The 23,153-nt window shown below is 42.0% G+C and overlaps 1 protein-coding gene across 10 annotated transcripts in view; it reads right to left on the bottom strand.

Moving 5' to 3' along the window:
• The window catches only part of JADE1 (jade family PHD finger 1), a 154,723-nt gene that overhangs the window by 20,827 nt on the left and 110,743 nt on the right, over positions 1-23,153 (bottom strand). For 9 of the 10 annotated variants that reach the window (XM_082237602.1, XM_082237601.1, XM_082237606.1 and 6 more), the window contains 5 exons: positions 14,152-14,234; positions 13,978-14,052; positions 6,231-6,388; positions 2,891-3,078; positions 1,509-1,720 (listed from right to left, as the gene is read on the bottom strand). In XM_082237602.1, the coding sequence (XP_082093728.1) occupies positions 1,509-1,720; positions 2,891-3,078; positions 6,231-6,388; positions 13,978-14,052; positions 14,152-14,234 (716 nt within the window). The remainder of the gene's footprint in view (positions 1-1,508; positions 1,721-2,890; positions 3,079-6,230; positions 6,389-13,977; positions 14,053-14,151; positions 14,235-23,153) is intronic. The other variant, XM_082237598.1, reaches the window with a different exon arrangement.

Here is a 23,153-nt window from a genome sequence, read left to right as displayed (position 1 = left end):
ATGATGCAACATTACTACTGGGAGCTGCTAGCTGTTGGTACATGACTAGCACTGGATCGGGTCCTTATGTTATTTTGGCTATGCCCACCAAAAAAGAAAAAGAAAAAAAGAGCAGCACAGAAAGTGGCAGATTTTCCAAAAACAGGAATATGTGGGAACCAAATGGATAGGTAATGTCAGAAACATGAGAGATGCTAGAAAATACATATGCTTATTGTTAAATGAGCTTAATGTGTTTTGGCTGAGGAGCTTATCTGTATAAAGTAGAACACTTCCTAAACCACAAATAAAAAGCCTTGTAAGAGCATTTAAAATACAGTTATGCATAACTGTAGAAACCACGTTTTCAAGCCAAATTAAGAGGTCAAAAATCATCAGTTTCAAAGACCTTGAAGGGCAAAAGCTCTTAAGAAGCCCTCCTCAAACCACAGAACTAAATACTTGCAAGCAAACCCAGGTTTGTGAGAAATGAAAGAAAGCAGAAATCACCCACAAATTAACAACCACTTGATTCACCCCAAGGATGTTTTTGAGCAGTTAGGAAAGGATGTTTGTATGGGCTACAAGATATGGCTGGTTCTAGTTAAAATAGGTTTTATTTCTGTTAATTTGACTTGAAAATGAGGTTTCAATGACATATTGTATTTTAAAAGCCTTTTAAAGGCTTTTTATGTGTGGTTTAGCAACAGATAAGCCCTTGAAGAAAGCACTGGAGCTGAAGTATGTCAGGCTAATTTAACAACAAACACGCATTCTTTGCAGAATCTTTAAGATTCATTTCTCTTTTCTATTTACACTATTGGATGCATCCTGTTTTTTCTGTATGAAGGAGGAGGAGGAGGAGGAGGAGGAGGAGGAGGAGGAGAAGAAGAAGAAGAACAACAACAACAACAACAACAACAACAACAACAACACTGGGTGGTTCCCAGCATAAAAATACAAAATGAAAACAAAAAATACATAATAGAACAAAAAACCAATAACCCCACCACCACCACAAAGACATTTAAAGGCCCATAGAATGTTAATCAGCCAAAGGCTTGGTTGCAGAGAAAGGTTTTCGCCAGGCACTTAAAGATATGTAATGAAGGTGCCAGGCGAGCCTCCCTGGGGTGCACATTCCACAGAAAAGACCCGTTCTCCAGTGGTCATCCTTCAGACCTCTCCTGGAGAAGGCACACAAAGAAACATGAGATATCTAGGGTTCAGATGTATGCAAAGAAGCAAAACATCACTTAGACATGCAAGAAACCAAAGCTAATGATTTAAAAATTCAGAAACCCACTAAATGGGGCAACCTAACCATCCTATCTGAATTTTCTGTGATCTTATGACATTACCTCTCTAAGCATCCCTATACCTTTGCCTCAATATATGCTTCCACCTACTATTCCCATACATCCTAAAAAAGCACCCAAGGCTTATGAAATCCTCATCACCTCCTTATCATGGTGAAATCTAAACAAACTACTCTCAGTTCCAATTATTATTGCATCTTGCTGCTGTACCTGATGAACGCAAATATTGCATTTGTCACAGAACACCATCTCATTGCCATCTTCACCATCTGGAGACTGGCAAACATCACAGACAACATCCTCATCATACTCAATTCCAAGCCCTTCCTCGGTCTCGATAGCATGATTCATGTTGTCATAGCATCGCTGTTCAAATTCTTCCATGACTCTCTCCATAGTGTATTCATCCAGTTCAGGCATCCCTGGGAAATCAATCCAATGACGTTTGCTTTTAATATAATAGAGACATTGAGGGACACAGCTTCCTTTATCAATCTACAAGTAACCAGATCACTCTATTAACATTGATCAACTGATCAAGTGGGTTATTTACAATTTCACGTACCTTCAAAATACTCTGCTGAAAGGCATCCATTAGATAACAATAACAAAAGCCCAGAAAAAGTGTGCATCAATACAGTACGGTTCTTGTTTATTGCCAGTAATCCAAACACACATACTGGACAAAACAAAACTTTAAACCCAAGCGTAGCATATTGATTTTGCAGTGGATGGTTGAAAATCTCATACAAATGTTTTATTTCAAGGTATTCAGCTTTTTAAAGAGCCAGCTGCTCCTGGGGCTATTTTGCCAACTATTACTATGTTTTTATAAGGTGCTCTGCAGAACTGAAAACCTTCATAAGGGGTAAAATATTCATTTTGTAAGGGAACATACTGCTCTTCACTTCAGACCATTTGTCTAATTTTAGCCATTTCACAGTTGACTCTTAAGCCTTCTTAATTGCTGAATAAATTCCAGATGCTTTTTGAAAGACTATTTGGTTTCAACAATGAATTGCTGCTACAGAATAAAATAAAATAAAATAAAATAAATGCATGATACAATTGTCAGAAGTCCAAGACAATGTTGCCACAAGTTAGCAGGGCCAAGAGGTGAATGTCACTATAGCAGTTCAATTTTTTCCATCAGTTCTAGGGAAACCTGAAGGGTTTGGAAGCTTCTGAAGTCCCCAAACAACTCTAGACTGTTTTAAAAATATCATTCACTTTTCTATTAATACATTTAAAGATAAGATGGAATTGGCTTTCCTGACACATTTCCTTTTTCCACTTCCTTCACATTAATCTAGGAATTAGAGCTTTGAGATGGCTGTTGCCTTGCCACCCAACAAAAATACTGTTGACATTTGTGCTGTTTTTCTTTCCCCTCAGTTCTCCACAGCCCTCTCTCCTCCACATGCAGGGATATACAACTTGCTTCTGAGCATTCCTATCCTTCTCCTTTTCTTTCTGGAACCTGCAAGTGCACCATATGAATTGGCAGCTGCACTACAACCACCCCAGACTGCTCCCTGTCACTTGTCTCACAGCTCAGCCAAAAGCTGGCTGGAACTGGATGTTGCACTCACCCATCTCTTTGAATTCTTCATTAGCCAGTTCCAACCATGCTACGTCCATGAAATTAAGGTCATAGCGACAGACGCTCTCTGCCAAGGTCCGAATGTCGACGTAGCCAAGCTCAGGGGGCTCAGAACCCGAAGAAAGGATGTACTTCCGAGGTCTTGTAAATATGACTGCTTTTGTCTCAGATACAACCCTGAAAGTATACCAAACAGGAGGTGTTAATTACACCAGGTTGCAAATCCTCCTTAAAGTGGTGAAGCCTCCATTCTCCAATGCAATTACTGCCAGAGGCTTCAAATTGCTATGCAGCAAAATAATGGTAATAATAAAATAACAACAGAAAAAGATCATCTGCCAATATTGTAGCACCAGAGGGATGCATGTCTGCAGAAATAAAAATACATAAATTTTATTATTTATTGAAAGCATCTATATCCTGTTTTTTCCATTTAAAATTACCCTCAAGTTACCTTACAACATACCATATTTATGAGAATCTAATGCGCCATCAAATCTAATGCGCACCTCAATTTTCAAAACCTTGAAACCAAAATGGTATTTGCTGGCGCCATCAAATTTAATGTGCACCCTAATTTGGGGGATGTAATTTGGCCCCAAAAGGTACGCATTGCATTAGAATAAATACAGTATTTAAATTGACACCAGCGTCTGAATAATACATACCCGAGAAAAATAACACAAAAATGATACTCTTTTTAAAAAAACTAATTGCAGCACACAAATATGGAGGGAGAAACATCACTCAAACAGTACACCAGTTCATGTAAATTACAACTGAATTATTCTATTATTCTAGAAACTACAAAGATAGTACTGTAATCCATGTACTGAGAGACTGCATGGTCAGTAGATATAGATGTTCTGGGGGTGTAAAAAAAACAGTCAATGTTTCTCCATCTTCTGCTGTCAACAGTGACGCGGCACAGAGTGACAAATGGTGTAAAAATGCAAGTCATAGTGCCACAGACTTCTCACACAAGGATTCCCATGAAATCAATAGATTTCCTCTTTCCCACCATGACCAAATGGAGAGGAAAAGTTGGGTGAGGCATTGGAAGGTGTGAGTTGACCTCCCATTTCTTCCAGCAGACTGTTGTACTGCTTATGCACTGTGCCAGGTGAGAGAAGGCGAACAAGATTATATTCAGCCTATAGGAATTCTTCATATGTGGATGCCCATACATGGAACTGTATAGGCATCTACATATTCTGTACATTGATTTTATGGAATCTGCCACAAGCCCCAAAGTTCAACAAAAGGTAAGAACACTAAATAGTGTTCTGGAAATTTAGGAATTGTCTTCTGTAGTTATACTATTGTGATAGAAAGAAGACATCTGCAAAAGCACGAAAGTGTAAAAATAGGAAAATGGGGGGATACAACACAGTCAAAACAGCAATTTGGTTTCTTAAATGTACTGCTGCGGTTAAAATCAATGTTTTTATGAATGTTTATAAGCCACTCTTTTTCTGCGTGAATCTAAACTGGGGATGGGGAACCTGTGCCCTTCAGATATGGCTGGATTACAACTCCCACCATTCCTGCCCACTGGCAAAGCTGGCCAGGGCTGATGGGAGATAAGAGTCACAGGTTCTCTACCTCTGGCTTAAATTAAAAGCATCAGATTTACACTGCTTAGGAAAAGACTTTGATATGACCAAAACTGGGTTTAGAATACAGGCCATACTGCATTTTTAGCATTAATTATGCAATCACAGATCTACTTCATAACACGAGACTGCATTTCAAAGCTGGAAGTTAACGGAGGCTGCAGTCACATGAAATAATCATGGGGCAATACTCATGACAGGAACAAGGGCTAGAAGCTACAGACATAAAATTCCATAGTCATCTGGAATTTTTCAAAAAGAAACTTTCAGAAAGAAGCCTGATCTTAGTTAAGGCCAGGTTGGAGCAACTGTGTTGTTTCTTGACTACCATCAGCCCCAGCCACCACAGTGAAGGGTCAGGGATGGTGGGAATTTAAAAACTCCTGAGCCAATGGGAGGATGCTTCCCTATTCTTTATGTCTAGGTTCAGTGGCGAAACATTTAGCCCTCTGGACTTTGAATGCAGAAATCTGAACTGGGGCTTTGTGGGTAGGTCTTCATATACAGAAGGTCCCAGGTTCAATTTCCAGCACGTCCAGTTAAAAGAGATAAGACAAAATGTGATGGGAAAGACTTCTGCCTAAGACCTTGGAGAACTGCTGCCAGTCAAGTGTGACAATACTGGGTGAGACAGAAGGACAAAGAGTCTCATTTAGTATAAGCCAGCTTTGTTCACTCTGCTACTTAAACAAATTGCACAAAGCAGGAAAATCTGTACCAATGTACGCACTTTCCAATGTGACTTCATTTGGCAGGACATTCAAGAATTTAGAATTTTGCATAGCATTTGTTGCTGCTGCAATTGGTTCAACTGTATATAGGTAGCACTAGGATTTCTAGAAAAACAAATGGGAGACCAGCACAAGAGAAAATGACTAGATCATAGAATCATAGAGTTGGAATAGACCACAAGGGCCATCGAGTCCAACCCCCTGCCAAGCAGGAAACAAGGGAGATCACAGGGAGTTCTGAAAATTGGACTTAGTGCAGGTCAACCATCGTGATCACCAGAAGTAAAATCTATCCTTGTAAACATGCCATTAAAAAATTATCAACATTTAACCGGTGCTTGCTGGCATTCCTTGGCAACAATAAAAACCTGTTGCATTTTAAAGAAAGTCAAAATCACAATGATTCTCAAAAAGGATGTATTAACTTTTTTTAAAAGCAAAAATATATCCATGGAACAGTTTGTGAAGCTCAAACCACATCCTAGCCAGAGTCACTGATGACTGCTCCACTTCCAGATTCTTATTTTTTTGGGGGGTGGGGGTGGATAGTGGCACAAGAGAAGCAAGTAACGCATTAAAGTGTTGTGATTATTTTCCTGGAATGTCTGAGTAGGCAGCACACAGAACATTGGATCTGCTCACAAGGAAGGGCTACAACAAATTTTCAATTAGGAAGAACTCATTTTCAAATAGGAAACAGGAGTCCTCCTTCTGCCAGCATGTATTGCTATAAGTAAGCACTCAGTCTGGGATGTGATGTCCTTAATTCACAAGTAGAGGCGCTGGTGGGAAAGGCCTGACTTTCATCTGCAACACTTTCCTGGGGCAAAATCAGTTGGCTAGGATGGGTAACCTTTAAATCAGCAGAGTGGAACCCAAGTCATCAGGTGATCTGCTTTTTAGTAAGCAACCCAACAGGCTGCTGAAAGGTGATGCTGATAGGACAGCTGTTTTGTTTCCTAATGGGTTCACCAAGCTATACCTGGCTACTGGCTCTGGAATGGTCCCCGGACTGACTGGCACCTGAACTCCTTTCTCCCATTCCTGTCTCCAAGGGTCTGCCAGCACATAGTACTCATCCGGGTTCAGCTGGTAGGAATCAGGCAGCTTCATGGCAGTGATCAGGTCTGTTCTAAATACCTGCAAAGAAAGGAAGTGAGAATGGGGGAGGGATGAGACACTGATATTTAATATTTACACTCTATGATTTACAGCTCCTGGGTAACCATGGAGCACGGTGCACAACAAGGTCACCAACACTGCCAATTAAGAGGCCAGAAAGTTAAACCACATCATCATGCTGAAACAGAGAACTGAAAAATACAGTTTGGACATGGGGTCCATAGTTGCCTTTGTCAAATCACATGACACAATCAAGTTGCTGCGCAAATGGATAATCAGTTCTCGTCAATTTCAACAGGAAGTGCAAAAACTCAAAATATCCCTAAATATAACCCCAACACAAGGAGATGTATCCCAAGATGAGATAGCCTAATTCTTTCCCTTTCTTGCTAGCGTCTGTACATCTAGTAGCTAAAAAGGGAGAAGAGGGGTAAATATGTAATTTCAGCATCTTGTTTACTGGGATCCTCATTTCAAGAGATGCCCCATACTTCACATGGTCAGAGCCCAGAGATGACATTTCAATAGCCAAGTGTTACAGCATCTTTACACTGCATCTTCAATATCCCAGGCTCAATCCTCAACACATGTAGATAAAAAAAATCTGCCACAGCTATCATTCAGGACTAGGGCTGTGCGATAAATCACCAATCATTGAATACCTGTATTGAAATAACACCTGATAAGTATTTCAACAAGGCAATATACCAGGGAACAGATCTGACAGCTTCCCAGGGGCTAGCTCAGCCCAACCATACTTTACAGATAGTTTGCAGGTACCATGTCTCCTGCTTTGTTTGCTCTCTCCCTCCTACCTATAAGAAATGATTATAAGTCCTCACACAAACCAGCAAAGTCTTTCAGCTTCACCCATATCTTTCCACTTAAGAGCTCAACTAATTATGCAGAGCCAGCTAACAATCCAGGATGGACCCCCCACAGCTAGATAATCAAAGATCCAGCAGCAAAGTAAACAAAGAACATAAACAAAGAACTGGAAAGCACTTCCTTCTTCCCTCACACTCACCCCCACCGGTGGGGAAAAAAGAAGTGGAAGAGTTTTTATTTTTATTTTCTGTTGGTGTTTATGTTGTTAAAGGTAAAGGTAAAGGTACCCCTGCCCGAACGGGCCAGTCTTGACAGACTCTGGGGTTTGTGCGCCCATCTCACATCTATAGGCCGGGGGCCAGCGCTGTCCGGAGACACTTCCGGGTCACGTGGCCAGCGTGACAAAGCTGCATCTGGCGAGCCAGCGCAGCACACGGAACGCCGTTTACCTTCCCGCTGGTAAGCGGTACCTATTTATCTACTTGCACCCGGGGGTGCTTTCGAACTGCTAGGTTGGCAGGCGCTGGGACCGAGCAGCGGGAGCGCACCCCGCCGCGGGGATTCGAACCGCCGACCTTTCGATCGGCAAGCTCTAGGCGCTGAGGCTTTTACCCACAGCGCCACCCGCGTTTATGTTGTTGGTTCCCCCTAAATAGCTTTCTTCCATACCAAAAGGGTTTTTTAAAAAATTTAAAGGAGACTATCTTTTACCTTTGTTGCCCTCCCCTTTGATAAAAAGGGAGACACTGGTGGGATAAGGACTTTGGGGGGGGTCTTCTGTGGGGAGGGAATGGAGGGGAGAAGATATAGCTGGCTGCCTTATGCTGAAATGGGAAGTTGGGTACTATGCGAGAATGACAGGGAGGGTATTTTTCAGTAAGCAGTGCAAGAGAAAGTTGAAGTTTAGTTGAACTCAGTGGGGTTTATGCATGCAAAGATTCCACCTAGACCTCTGAGTGGGGAAGCAGATGCAACTTGACTAGTAAATCATTTAAACTACTCTTAAATTAGTTGAAACGATATTACAGTATATGGAAGTTTATTTAATATTTTTATTACTTCCTTACATCTTAAGGCCCTCCACCACCGTGTGGAGCCTCAGCAAAGCCCTCTGCAGCTGCAGGGAAGCGCGGCGCACCCTCCACTGCTGCGGGGAGGTATGGTGGGACCCTCTGCTACCGCGGGGAGGCCCAGCAAGGCCCTCCGCCACTGCAGGTATATATCATGATATATCAATATTTTGTAGTGTTTAGCTGTTGATATATTGGGATGTTGAAATCCAGATATTGCCCAGCCCTAGTCAGGACAAAGAATACTGGGCAAAATGGACCATTGAGCAGATCAGTAAAAAACATCTCCTTAAATCTCTACAAACCACTGATCCATTATTTTGGGAATTCTGAATTAAATACTGTTAAAGTTTCTCAAAAGTCATCAACTTTGTTAAGGGTCAGAATGTACGTACAATGCGATTGGCAGAAGGCAGTGCAGACAGCAGCAAAATAAATATGTCTAGAATTTGTCCATCATACACTTTCCGCAACAGAATCTGATGGAGGGATCACATTGGCTTCTTTTGATCCAATCTCCCTAACTCTGCTTCTCCTATTAGCCAGCTGCAGTAATAAAAATACTTGCATGGGAGCAGCATGCATTTGTACCAAGACCCTTGGTCTTATTACCTACTAAAGATCATTTCTGAAGGTGGTTTTAAGACAACAATTTTGCATGAGAGTTATGCTGTTTTAATGCATCATTTTGTGGTGAGAGCTAATCTTTAATACATCAAGCAGGCACACTCTGATTTTCAGTTCTAACAAAGGTCCCACGCAGAAATGCCCTGAACACTTCACATATGCAGCTGTAAACACATAGGCTCCCTGTTCAGAGCTTCCACCAAAGGCACAAGGGTTTAGAGGAGCAGAGCCAGCAAGACATTTGGGGTGGCCAGCGACAGCAACCCTGCTCTCCTTGCACAGGCTCAGTGAGACACATGAGTGGCATTTATGAGTAGAACTCAAGGGGGAGGCATCTTCTTACAAAGTACACCCTATCAGATGTTGACTAACATGTAAAAAAAGTCACAGCCTAAGATCACATCACCAGTTGCATTTCAATTCACTCCTATGTGGCACAGCTGGTAAAAGCAAGACTTGCACCCATTCTTACAGATATAATAAGGCAGAGTATAAATCTGCACCAGTGATCATAGAATCATAGAGTTGGAAGAGACCACAAGGGCCATCGAGTCCCACCCCCTGCCAAGCAGGAAACACCATCAGAGCACTCCTGACATATGGTTGTCAAGCCTCTGCTTAAAGACCTCCAAAGAAGGAGACTCCACCACACTCCTTGGCAGCAAATTCCACTGTCGAACAGCTCTCACTGTCAGGAAGTTCTTCCTAATGGAAGTAGCATCTCTGCAGAATCTCAGCGACCATGAAAATGAAACTCAGGAGGATACAGGATACGAGCAGGTCACAATGCATGTCAGATGAACAACCATGTACATCCATTTAAGAATCAACACCACAAAAAATGCTGTAGACCAAACTGGCCACCAGAGGACATGCTACATATGCTGGGTCTCATAGTTTAAACCAAAATATCAGCCAGGAAAGTTCATAGCCAATATATATCCAATGCTTACCACCTGAAGCAACATCTGCCATCCAGATTTACAACTGTTTGTAGCTATGGTTCAAACTGTGCTTTGAACGTGAATGATTTCTGAAACTAGTAAAACATCTTGGGAAGTTGTAGGAAGTTATCAGCCACAAGCAAGCAGGGAAAGGGTCCCTAACCCAGCATGTGTCATGAGTTAGAGCCATACATCTTTGCGGAAAGCACTTGCCTGTGTAAAACGCATTCTGATTTGTCGCTGCTCATCAGCAAAATACAAACCATGAAGTGGCAGGCTTTAAAAGAGCAAGGCTTTGCATGCCTAAGCACCTTCCAGACCTCTCAATGCGCTTCTGCTATTACAAAGTAACAAGGATCATTCATGCTTAGCACCTCATCTTCAAATCTCTATATTAACTGCCACATGCCAACAGAAGGGTACTTATCTGGAATGTTAAAGGTGCTGGGGCAGGAGGGAGGAAGAAGCGAGGCCAGATGGCTTTGCTACAAACAGAGTGCCTGAATCAGTCCATGCAGTACCAGCAAGACCTCTAAAATAGTTTGTCTGAAGACTCATCAGTTTATGGCCAGTGCAGTCAGCAAGGCACACAGCCAGCACCACTCCACACGCTTATTAAGCAGAAACAGGTTGACCAGGATGTTCTCTCTCTCTCTCTCTCTCTCTCTGTGTGTGTGTGTGTGTGTGTGTGAGAGAGAGAGAGAGAGAGAGAGAGAGAGAGAGAGAGAGAGAGAGAGAGACACAAAATAATATTGTTTATCTGGCTGAAATCCTCAAACCACTTGTCGTGTATTAATCCCAGTGCTTTACTGGGACTGATCAAGACTACATAATTTGAAGATTGCTGCATTTTCCAAACACTGCTGGCAGTGATGTAAAATATATTTCACGTGAACCACCCAATTCACCAATTAGGTTTACTATACTGTATATTGTGAGCCTTCCCACATTTTGTCCTTTTAGAGTTTTCCACCAGACTAGAGAGTTGCAAATTGTACAGTATTGCTAAGTATAAAGTTAAACACTGTTCAAATCACCCTGGGTGTAACCAAAACGGAAAGAGAGGGAGGGAAGGGTGATTAAAAAAAAAAGATTTAGTTTGGAATTTGGACAGATTAAAACAGGGATATAAAAAGATATCACAGAGTTCGATAGAGTCCGACTATCATCCATCAATTCAACTCAAATGATGGTGAACAGGCTACTGAGTCACCCACACATTGACTCTGCCTTCTTGCCTATATAGAAAGCATATTACATTTAGGTTGAAAAGGTTGAGAAGGCACTCCTGACATACCAACAGCTCCTGTCTGTCCCCTTAGAGAAGCCTGCATCACCCTTAGCTAAGGTGTGACCCACAATTGCATAGAGAGTGGGAGGGAGATTTCAGAATTTTTAACACCCTTTTTGACCAAATAATAATTTTTCAAGAGCTCAAGAGAAACAAAACCAAAAACAGAAGAAAAGAAGAATTTAAAGAAATGTGTTTTTTGGGGGGGGAAATATTGCAGGAACTCTAAAAATGCTGCAAAATATCAAAAGTAGGTCTGGGTGATGTTGGGTTTTTAACATTGCAGTGTTTCGCCAGTAAAACATAATGGTTTGGCGATATACTATGATGTTGGAAAAAACTGCATTGGCTCTAGCCAGAGAGATGTTGGGTGAAACTGCCACAGCTCTCAGCATGGGAGCTAAGGTGCTTTCACCCCAGCGCCTCACGGGCTATGGCCAATACAGCTGGCCCCAGCCTGCTGCTCAGCTGGGGGGCAGTAAGGCACCTGCCCCCAGCTGAGCGAGCCCTAAGCTCCTTGGCCAGACTCCACTGGGAGCAGGAAAGCTCTTGTCCCCAGTGGAGTCAGTCCTGAGTCCCCTGCCACTCGTGCTCCCTAGCTGAGCAGCCCGGATCCCGCTCCTACTCATGTAGAAGCAGGAGCGGGGTCGGGGATCTCTCAACTGGGGAGGGAGGCACTTTAATAGAGTCCCCATCCCGCTGCTGACTTGTGCAAGCCAGTGGTGGGTCAGGGGCCCCATAAAACTGCTGGGCTGAGGTGAGGGCAGCAGCACGCTCTTCAGCCAAGCAGTTTAAAGAAGTGAAGGAAGGAACAAGCTGTATCAGCACCTCACCAATTCAGTTTGATTCTCCCTCTGCGGGGCAGAGTACGATGGTGGTTTCACCAGTGGTATGCTGCTGGTGAAACCGCCACCGCTTGAGTCCCTCTGCCTCCAGCTCCCAGCTAGTTTGTTTGTCTCTCAGAGCACTGAAGACAGAGGGACTCATATGAGTGGTGACCGTTTCACCAGCAATATACCACTAAGTGAAGCTGTCATCACAGTCTCCCCCCACATACCGGTCCTGAGCAATATATTGATATATTGCCCAGGCCTACTCTTGTGCCAGGGACAAGATTTTAGACTAAAAAACCCCCTTATTTTAACTGCCTAGAGAAAAACAGGGCGTGAACGTCTTTGAGCTGAACATTTGTGATGAGTTGCTCTGGCCACAAAACAAAGGAGGATTTAATGGAACATCAAGGATATAATTTCCAAGAATCACTGCCTCGCAATGCCATTCCTGCTGCTCTGCAGATGCAAACCGCATGCCTAAATCCAGCATTGCGGAATTACTGACCTCCAACCCAGTGACTGGCACACAGTTCTTCAAATATAACTTTAAGAACTGGTGCTGAGTTTGCTTGCTTTCCTCTTCCCACCTCATCTCTTTCCCCTTTCATTTAGTGTCTTTCGAATTGTAAGCCTACAGACACAGACTGCATTCTTCACCGTTATTGATCTTAAGTATGCCACTCTGGGAGGCTTTTCAGGTAAAGGTAGGGGTAAAATGTTTTAAATAAATATAGGGAGCTTTGAAAGTGACATATTGCTGTTAGAATATAAAAATATTCATAACAGCATTCAGTACCAATTCTATTAATATAAAAACAGACATGCTACTAGGAGGTAGAGGTGGAGAAAGAAAGCTACTTGGAAATGGGAAACATACAGGAACACACACACATCCAATATCTAATTATAAGCATGGGAGGTCCATCAGCAACTGCTTTCCTATTCATTTCAGTTAAAGAAGCAGGCCTGTGCAAGCATTCATTTACATCATGGGTTGGGAACCTCTAGCCCATAGGCAGATCTTTAGCCCAAAAGGCCATTTTCCCAAAACTATATCCAGCTGCCATCTACTTCCCCTGCAGGGAATGTGCTGGTGAAGCAGCCCCCTATGGAGAGGACGAATGAACTCTCTGCTCATCAGATAGTGAGCAGACTTCAATCCTGCTTGGTGCTGCTTTCTAGCATGTTCCTTGTAAGGAATGCACTGGTGAAGCATACCCCTCCCCACACCCTGCAAGTCAACTCTGAGAGGCAAGCAGGAAAGCCTATCTTTCAGCCACCTGACCTCACCATGATGTAAGATGGTAAGTGGGTGGTTCCACTCACATGTCAAAATTGGCCCATGGGCTGAGGGGGAGGGCAATAACGATCTGGTCCACTGTGTCAAAAAGGTTCTACATCTCCAGTATACATGCATGGAATTGCTTCTACCATCAGAACAAAAGAGGCAACCCATACATATTAATTCACTTGGCCAAAGGATTATATTGTCCACAGTCATGAGCATGAACAAGCGAGGGATAAAGAATTTAGAATCCTGCCAGGGCAAGACCCCGAACATGAACATGTAAGATATCTGATTATGATGAACCAGACAGTCTTCTTAAGAAGTTCAACCTACAAAGAATATCCCTTTTCTTCTAGTCTATCTGGCTCAAAGGACATCTGCCAATTTGTAAGGCGTGCAACAGATTGCACTTGGTGATCCATCATGAAAAGTTCAAACTGATTTGTATTTCCTCCTTTGATCTGTTCTCAAAGCAATGCAGATGAAGCACTCAAAGAGACAAAGTTTTCAGGTTTGACTGCTTTGCTGAACAAGGACTATTATTCATAAGTGCCACGTAATGGTTAGGAAACACTCCTAGGTACACATTTTTCACTGTTCACCACAAATAAAAAAACCAAAACATATTCCCCGATATATTTTTTGAAAAGGAAAAGGACTATTTAAAAAAAAAACTAGGTTGGGTTGGTGCCAAACTAACCCAATATTCACGGCTAAATAACTAACTTGATGCTGGCAGGGACTGTGGCAGCAGCTGAGCTCCCTGATCTCCTGGCCAGAAGAAAGGTTGCTGGGTGCCAGCTGAGACGGGAGCAGAAAAAGGAAAGAAAAAGAAGTATTAGGAAAAGGAGACACATCTGTCTTTCAGCAAGATGCAAGAGCATTTAAGCAAGAGAATACCTCTGATGGTTTCCGATCTTCGTGCTTAGAGCATGAACTTCTCCGATGCTGAGACCTAGAATGCTGGGACCAGGTTGACAAACCTAGAAAAGGAAAAGAAACATGGAACTGAGAAGAATGGTTATTTTGGCCCCAAAGGGGTCTCTATCATCATCATCAATTTATTTATACCCTGGTTTTTTTCTCTGGCAGGACTCAGGGTAGCCTTTGCTCACCCCCTTTCACATAAGCTGTCTAAGCCAACTTCAGTGGGAACCAGTGTGGTTAGAGTGTACGAGGTTTACTGAGTAGCCTTGGATCAGTCACACTCTCTCTCTCAGCCTCACATACATCATCAAAGGGTGGCTGGGAGTTTAATAACGGAAGGAGAAAAACTATGGCTGCTGCCTTGAATTCCTTGGAAGAAAGGAGGGAAATAAATGTCATGAAATAAATAAATAAATAAATAAATAAAAATAGTTTACTATGGCAAGCAAGAGCTACACTTTCATTCCACTCCTTGGTCTATACGTCATAATGAACGTGTGGGAGGATAACTGCTGGCTCAGTTTAAGGTCCCTGTGATCATTCTATATTCAGCAATTGTTCCATCTTCATATAAATTAATACAATTAATACAACAGTAGCCACCAACTGTAGCAAGTGACTTGCAGCTTTTCTTCAGTTTTTTCTCCCCCCACCCTCATGGAAAATTGAAAAGTTAGGTACAGTACTCTACAGATGCAGTTGATCATACAAAAAGGGTCATATTACATTAAAAAACAGTTGCTCAGAAACCAGAATACTGTACCAATCTTTCATATCTTTTCCCTTTGTCAAGATATTATGCCCCAAATTATCTGGACAATTTTATTTTTATTATGTGCATCTCCATATATTTTTATTGTTTGTTCTTGGTCTATATTCATCATTGTACCAACTAGAAAAAGTGCTGTCAAAATTGCTACCAATAGAATCCATGATTGTTCTGTCTGTCTATGCATGTATGTAAGTATACCATTAAAGTTCCAACTGTGTGCACTTGTTGGGACAAGTGGTGGGGCATTACCATCTCCAACATGGGAACTACCCAAGGTTATCTGCTGTCTGTGGCAGGGGCTGCACTAGACAAGGCTTTTGAGTAATACTTATGCTTTTTATTTTAAAAAAACATAAAAAATTAGAGTAAATAAATGGTATGGGGGGAAGCTTGGAGGAGCTGCTCACTGAGCAGGCCCAAAAATAAAATAATAATAAATGAAACAGATGTATTGAGGCTATTATTCTTCCTAGCAATGGCTGAATGCTGTATCATTTTTGTAGGATTTGATATTCCACTATCAAAGTAGTAAGAAGATTAGATAACGGTATGCATGTCATTATTTTATTTAAAACAAGTAATGATAAAACATGTATATTAGGAGGGGAGAATGGCATGCCTCAAATTGAGTAATGACGTAAACACTGCAATGTGCTTTTTAAAAGCAGAAGAACCCAGTTCTTACGATTACCAACCTTTGTCACTTTCTTACTGTGTTAGGAACTGCATTCATTTTAATTTGTTTGCAGTCCTTCCCGACAGTAGATAGAAAAGCAAACAGAAGGAAATAGTTCAGGAAGGGTTGACAATATTTGTTGCTTAATTTGGGCCAGGCACAAGGAACCTCTGGCCCCTAGGCCAAACTTAGGCCTGCCAGGGGTCCTAATTTGAACTATGAGGTCGCTTTTCATCAGCCATGCCCACCTGCCCTACAGACCTGCTGCTGCAAAGGAACAATTGGCAGGGCTTGGGCACACTCCTAAATGCTCCTTGTACTTTTATTTGGCTCACTATGCAAGCCCCCTATGATCGGCTCAATTCAAAAGCTCCCAATCATAGATTCCAAATGGAGTCAATCCCTGCCACAAGCGGGGCTCACATTCTTCATTTGCATCTCCAGATTGAATTCAAGACGGGATGCAAAGGAAGAAAGGGGGGGGGTCAGAAGTGCTCTCTAAATGGGCACATCCAATTATTTCCTGTGAAATTGTCACCTGGCATCATGGTGTCCTCAGGTGGGTTCAAACCTTCCTTCCTCTCAGTGTTTTCAGGAAAGACTGCTTTATTAAAACTAAATACAGTGGTACCTAGGGTTACATATGCTTCAGGTTACAGACTCTGCTAACCCAGAAATAGTGCTTCAGTTTAAGAACTTTGCTTCAGGATAAGAACAGAAATCGGGTTCCGGCGGCGCGGCGGCAGCAGGAGGCCCCATTAGCTAAAGTGGTGCTTCAGGTTAAGAACAGTTTCAGGTTAAGAACGGACCTCCGGAACGAATTAAGTACTTAACCCAAGGTACCACTGTATTTCAAAAAAGATTAAAACAAGATAGCAGTGCTGATGAAGAGCATGGCATTCAAAAGATTTTTTTTTGTAAAAGTCCGCTTACGTACGGTATTTGCCAACTCTGCTAAGACAAATCATCTGCATAGCACTAAGATAATGCAAACTAGGTCACAAAGTCCAACAGTCACCACGTTAAAAGGAAACTCATTATCAGGAAGTCAAAATACTGGGAGCTTTTGTAAAATGGTTAAATACTTGGATAATTTTTTTTTTCTCAATTCAGCACACATGTCTATTGTTGAGTATCATCACTCTGCCCATTATATGTTCCAAGTGTTCTGCATATATTGGCGTATACACATTTTTCCCAAGGACAGGTGAGGCGGAAAGAGACAGAGAGACACAGAGATTTTGACATTTTAAAAATGAGCAAGTCTCCATGAGCTGCCAGAGCATATCCGGTGTCCCAGGGAGCACGCCCAGCCACCAATATGCTACGCTGCGTGGCGTAAGATTAGCTACAGAGTGCATAATGCAGAACAGTGTTGTAAAACCAGCTGCAGAGCACCCAGCTGTGTCCCAGGAGAGATCCAGGCTGCTATCATTTCATTGACACTTCAAAGCCTGAGCCCTCTTGGAGGCTGCACACAGTCTTCCCCACTGTAAATACAATGCTTCTACATTGCAAAATCAGACAGCACAACAGAGTTTCCAACATAGAAAGGCATGCCTAGCTGCTGCTCCGGCTCAGTGCTGGTATTTCCATCTGCCGAGACTCTTTCTGGGCTCTGTTTGAGCAAGAGTGGGCACAGTTGCCAACAGCACAATTTGTTGGGAAACCATGCAGCTGGAGCAGAAAATGGAAGTGGTTAGAACAGTCTGAGCTGCCAGCCCATCATCATAAAACCTTATTTCAGACTTCCTTCTCAGCCTGCCAAGATCATGGAATCTCAGACAATCCACCCACCAGTCCCACGCAATGAAGTCACAGTCAGAAGGCAAACTCTGTGCAGAAAATTGCCTGCAAAACAAGCAATTCTGAACCACCACCCTCCCCCCCCCCAAAAAAAACCCCAGGGATCCAACATGGAATGTATGGCATTAAAGCACCAGAAATTACGGTTAGTATTCTACTTTATTACAGCTATAACTGCAGGTGCATTGTCTTCAGATTATATCCAGTACAGTATTGTATCCAAAGCTGGAACAGTGTGGAAGGTGAAGAGTGATGCAGGAGAATTCACAAAAATCACCTCTCCACTTTCCTTCTGGATCAAAGAGCTTTCTGCAAGGGAAAGGACAGCACTGAATACAACCCGTTGGGTCTAACAAGGTATCTTCTGACATTATCACTGCTGGTAGATCTGCTGGTCAATTAGCTTTCTCTAATGCAGTGTATAGCAACAACACTATTCTTTATCTGATCATTCTGGCAAGAAAAGATAACCCCACCTTGCAACTAATCCATAAATGACACTTACCCAGAAAAACCCTCTACTAAGTCTGCCTGCTAACATATAACTTTATTAGATGTTTGTGGCTCATTGATCACCTTAAAGGAAATGGAACCCACTCTTTTCCTATTTATAAAAACTTCCCTATGTGGTTGTCAGGATAAGATTCTGACTTGCTACAAGCAACCAGGAAAATGGGTCAACATTTTCAAGATCCTAGCAACAACAGAAAAGGTACACACTTCCTATTTTAATTTATCCCTATATACCTTCTTTTGTACTTATCCAACAGCTTGGTTTACATTTTCTTAGCCAGAATACGTTAACTATGAATAACAAAAGTGCATGCCAAGAGTTTGTGGCAAGACAGACAGGCAAAGCTTCCTGCTCTACAGCTAACCCAATATGCCAAAGATGGTCAACATCATATGTGCAATTCAATAAGAAAGTAATATTATAGTCACATCTATACGAATTAAAAACAGATATCTGTACTTGTTCCTTTAGGAACATAGGAAACTGATTTATACAGAGTCAGACCATTGGCCTAGATGGCTCTCCAGAATTTCAGGGAAGGCTCTTTTCCGGCTGCACCTGGAGATGCCAGGGATTGAACCAGCGACCTTCTGCATGCAAAGCAAATGCTCTAGCACTGAGCTACAGCTCTTCCCCTATGGCCTTTCCCTACCCACAGACAGATTCTGGAAGACAAGGTGATTTCACAATTAAGAACTTCTATTTTTAATGCACCATTGTTTAATGCTTTAAAAAAAATCAAAGGAAGGTTGCATCTAATGTGGCACTTCCATCTGTGGGTAGTTTGAGAGACAATTGTGAGACTTCTCAGCAGGAAGAGGAGGTGGCAGGAATGCGATGTGAAAGTGTCTCCAAGGCAGCACCTCTCCGGTGGGCACCATTGCCATTAAAAGACAACAAGAGAGGTGTTCATGGTAAGTTCCAGCACCTCTTTTTCTAGAAAACAGCACTGCTCCAAGGTATGGGATCCCAGAGAAACCAGATGAAGAGAGAGATGGAGAAGCAGAGTCTGTCTCTCAGACAAAGGAAGATTTCCAGTGCAATTTAAAGGAAGGTAATTTTTGTTCATACTCACTATAACTGACTGCTGTGGCGCCACCTCATGTTGACCTCCCTACCTTCCACCCTACCAGTCCCAATGGGCATAAGCAACCACTGCAAGCCACACACTGAGAACTTGGGGAAAATATGAGGTACTCTCTCACATGCTGAAGGCATGGAAAGTGTGATACTTTGGCATATCTTATGTTCTCCAAATCCCAGCACATATCCAGAGAAGTTCCATCTTCAGTTCTGTCAGAAGTCAGGAAGGTAATTTTTGTGCTGGGGTTTATGAAGTTTTGAAACACAGGCCTAGCTTTCTTTCTCCCTCTGGAGCATCTCATGGGATTTTGCCATTATCCTATGTTAAAGCTCAATATTTAAGCATTAAGACATGTGTAAGCAAACTAAGGCCCGGGCCGGATGCAGCCCAATCGCCTTCTCAATCCAGCCCATGTACGGTCCGGGAATCAGCATGTTTTTACATGAGTAGAATGTGTCCTTTTATTTAAAATGCATCTTTGGGTTATTTGTGGGGCCTGCCTGGTGTTTTTACATGAGTAGAATGTGTGTTTTTAGTTAAAATGTATCTCTGGGTTATGTGTGGGGCATAGGAATTTGTTCATTCCCCCCCCAAAAAAAAATAGTCCGCCCCCCCCCCAAGGTCTGAGGGACAGTGGACCAGCCCCCGGCTTAAAAAGTTTGCTGACTCCTGCATTAAGACATGTTGTATGAAAATGAATGCCTTGAAGTTAACAGTTTCCAAACTTCTTAAGGGTGAGGCATTCCACCAGATTACTTTTGGAAGCAGCTCACTCATTAACCACCACAGTAGGAGCACGTGCTTAATTAACTCAACAAGAATACCTACCTGTTTTCACTTGTCAAATGCTGGAGGGCCCTAAATACAGGGCTGGTTCTATCTTTATAGGAGAGATTACACTATCACAGTCATTAACAAGTTCAAAGCTTATACATCTTTGTTTTCTTCAGACCAAACCCAGACCTATTCAACTTCAGCAACAGTATTGTGATGTGTTGCGCATTCAAACAAGAGGGGAGAGGGTCAGAGTACAGTGTTGATCCCCACCTTATCCTTGTTGATCCCCACTCCCCCCCACCACCACATTTTCTCTTCACTGAACTGCAATGCCTGCTTAGTGCTATTTATATTGTCTCACTGTAATTCTGATCTGTGGCCTACACACGGACTTTCACTGCAGTAACAAGAATATATTTCTAGTTTATTCAGTTGTTTTGTATAGAATTTCACTATGTTCTGAACTTGCTTCTTTGCATTAAAGCTAAACAAATTATTTACCTTCTTCCACCAGGTATCACTAAATGTGCTGTACTCGCTCCCTTTGATCTTCCATGCAATATTTCACTTGATGAAATACATTTGGGGTGGGCTTAGCGCATTTTATATCTGAGTGTGGTTAAAATTATGCAGAACTCGACTTTAGCATGATACCAAAATACCTGGCCACAGAACACACTTTACTGAAAAGCTCCCAACCTCAGTATGAACAGTTTAAAAGCTAGGAGCTCACTCCCATTAAAGCCAATGGGGGTTTGCCAATTAGTTCAGTGAGAGCATTATTATACTCCAAAGCCGCAGGACCACGGCGTTCAGTGTGGCTTAAGAGCATGAAGCATGCTAACAGTCAAGAAAGAGGAAGAGGGACGGGGATGTATTATCAGGAAAGCAAGATTCATCAGAACTATTATACTGCTTTTCCTGGTAATGGGATCTCACTTATTCTACCCCCTTGTTTTTCCTCTTTCCTATCTCTTTTGTCTTCTAAGGAATAGTGAGGCAGAAGACTGAAAAGAAAGGGGTGGGGGAGAGAAAAGGGGTGGAATGAATGTTGCCAAAAAAACTGACAAGTGTAGAAACAGAACAAAATAGAATCAGAAATGATACAAGAAAGGTTGTACCAAAAAAAAAAAAAAAAAAAAGCCATTCTAGGTTGATCTAACTGACAGTCCTGCTCCCAATATGTTACTTGGCAGGCAGTCTAGTTGATTTTAATAAACTTCTAAGTGCGCATAGGATGGAGACCTGAAAAACTATGGCTATCAAAAGGATAAAAGGCACAGCAAAACATTTAATTCATATAATCGGAAACACCTCAAGGAACATGGAATAGAGCTCTGAGGCTTTATCAAGCGCTGCAGCTCAGCTGGTGCTAATTATTCCTGTGTGCTCAATAGGCCTTCCTCTTCTGTCTCCTCCAGTGTTCAGCCGCCCCGCCTCAAAATCAGCTCCAGAGGATTGGGCACACTTTGGAGTAGACTCTGAGAGCATGCAGTGGAGAAGGAGAGGGAAGTCCTACTGTACCAGCAGAATCCCACCAGCACAGTACTAGACACAACCCCTTAGCTTTGAACATTAAGTAAATTTAAAGCAACAAACCTTTATTCATCACCATGACCTCCTTGGAGGAAGCAGCAGATACACATTTGATAAAAACAAAGGCAAAAGCAAAGTAGCTTCTTGGTGTTTTCTGACACCACCAAAAAATAGTTGGCTTTCTTCCCTTTTCTTTGCAAGCCTTTGCCCCAAGTTGACAGAATAAAAACTTGAATTCATGCAATTATATGGAAAATATTTATAAGTTAAAGGTTGTCTGGGATTGTTTTCCAACAGCAAGAGGCCAAGAATCAAAAATTCAGCACAGCTTGCAAACCCTCTTCACCAGGCCATAATAATAAAATGTTACATCAGTAGAAAACAAGCAAATCTTCCCAATGCATTTCAATCAAACCCCCATAATACACTGAATAGTTTTACTAGAGGAATCCTTTCCATATTGTAATTTGCCTTCTGAAAGATGTTTAACTTAGGCCTGCATCATATCGGAATAGAAAAATATTCTCAAATGTCAATACCTCTCTTCAGTGACTCAGTCTATGTTCTCCTATTTACAATTAGGTCATAAAACACTAATCAAAAGCCAAACTCCATTACATTTTTTCCCTTTCCGACTTCAACAGCCAGGAGGGCCCCAGAACACTTTGCACTTAAATCGCACCTTCCATCCTAGGAGATGAGCATTCATTTATGCTGAGCCACATCTAATGCCTTTGAGAGCTATATAAATTATACAAATAGAGAATAAGTAATTTACTTGTTTGGAGAAGTAAAACATTTTTCAAAATGCCACTGCTACCACTGATTCATCACAGATACAATTTTTCTATTTTTAAATGGAAAAAACCTCAGTCCCAAATAATCTAAACTCAGGAGACAGATTGGATGAAACTAATGTTAGCTGCACAGAGAGCTAAGAAAAAAACCTATTACTATGGGTAGGACCCATTTACACAACCAAATTAGCATGCTGAGCATTACAGAGGATTTGTTTTGTTTTTTGCGCTTAAAGAGCAGGACAACAGTCTGTACATCTGCCCATGTTGTTGACCTGACTATCAGATCCTGCCATCACAGCAAGGTTACTAAGAATAGGAACATAAACTGGTAATGACTGGAAAGGCTGCATCTTCCAAGGTGTGCTATGATTTCGAGGGTGAGAGCAACCACTGGAACCCAAGGAAGCAAAGGATAACCCCCAATTGTACTCCCTATAGGCTCTTTCACTCCTTTGGGATTAAGACTTTGTGATCTCACCTGTGAGAGAGTGGGTGCTTTGTGTTGGCAGGGACAAGGCCGTCCTCTGTCATCAGATCAAAAGCAGAAACTCAAGGATCTATCCTTAAAGCACCCACAACAGCTCCTGGAACATTCCACCTGTTTGATACTCACTGCCATCACCAATCTTTTATTCTTATTGGCCACTAAACCCCTGCCTGCTCCTTAAAATTTTTAGAAACATGTGGAAATTAGGACTTGCGAAAGAACTTACAAGTGCAAGTTCTGCGGTGTCCAAGATTATGCCCTACATTACTGGGGAGTCCCACTGAATAGGCTCCTCCAGTTCTAACTGAATGCATACAACAGCACTGGTTATTTAAAACTGTAGTAAGGACAGATCTGGTAAGTTGGATCTAGGGCATTTTGAACTTGCTAGTGTAGCACTTTCAACCCGTGCCTAGTGATGTAAAGTGAGAATATTTTCCAGAATGAGAATATTCTCTACTAGAAAATTCTCTAGAGAATATTTTCCACAAACTGTAAATTCTAATGTAAGAACCAGTTTTAC

Source organism: Podarcis vaucheri, assembly GCF_965113315.1.
Source record: "Podarcis vaucheri genome assembly, chromosome: 9".
Lineage (NCBI taxonomy): Eukaryota > Metazoa > Chordata > Lepidosauria > Squamata > Lacertidae > Podarcis > Podarcis vaucheri.
The sequence above is the reverse complement of the archived record's forward strand: the minus strand, read 5'-3'. Positions and strand labels throughout refer to the sequence as shown.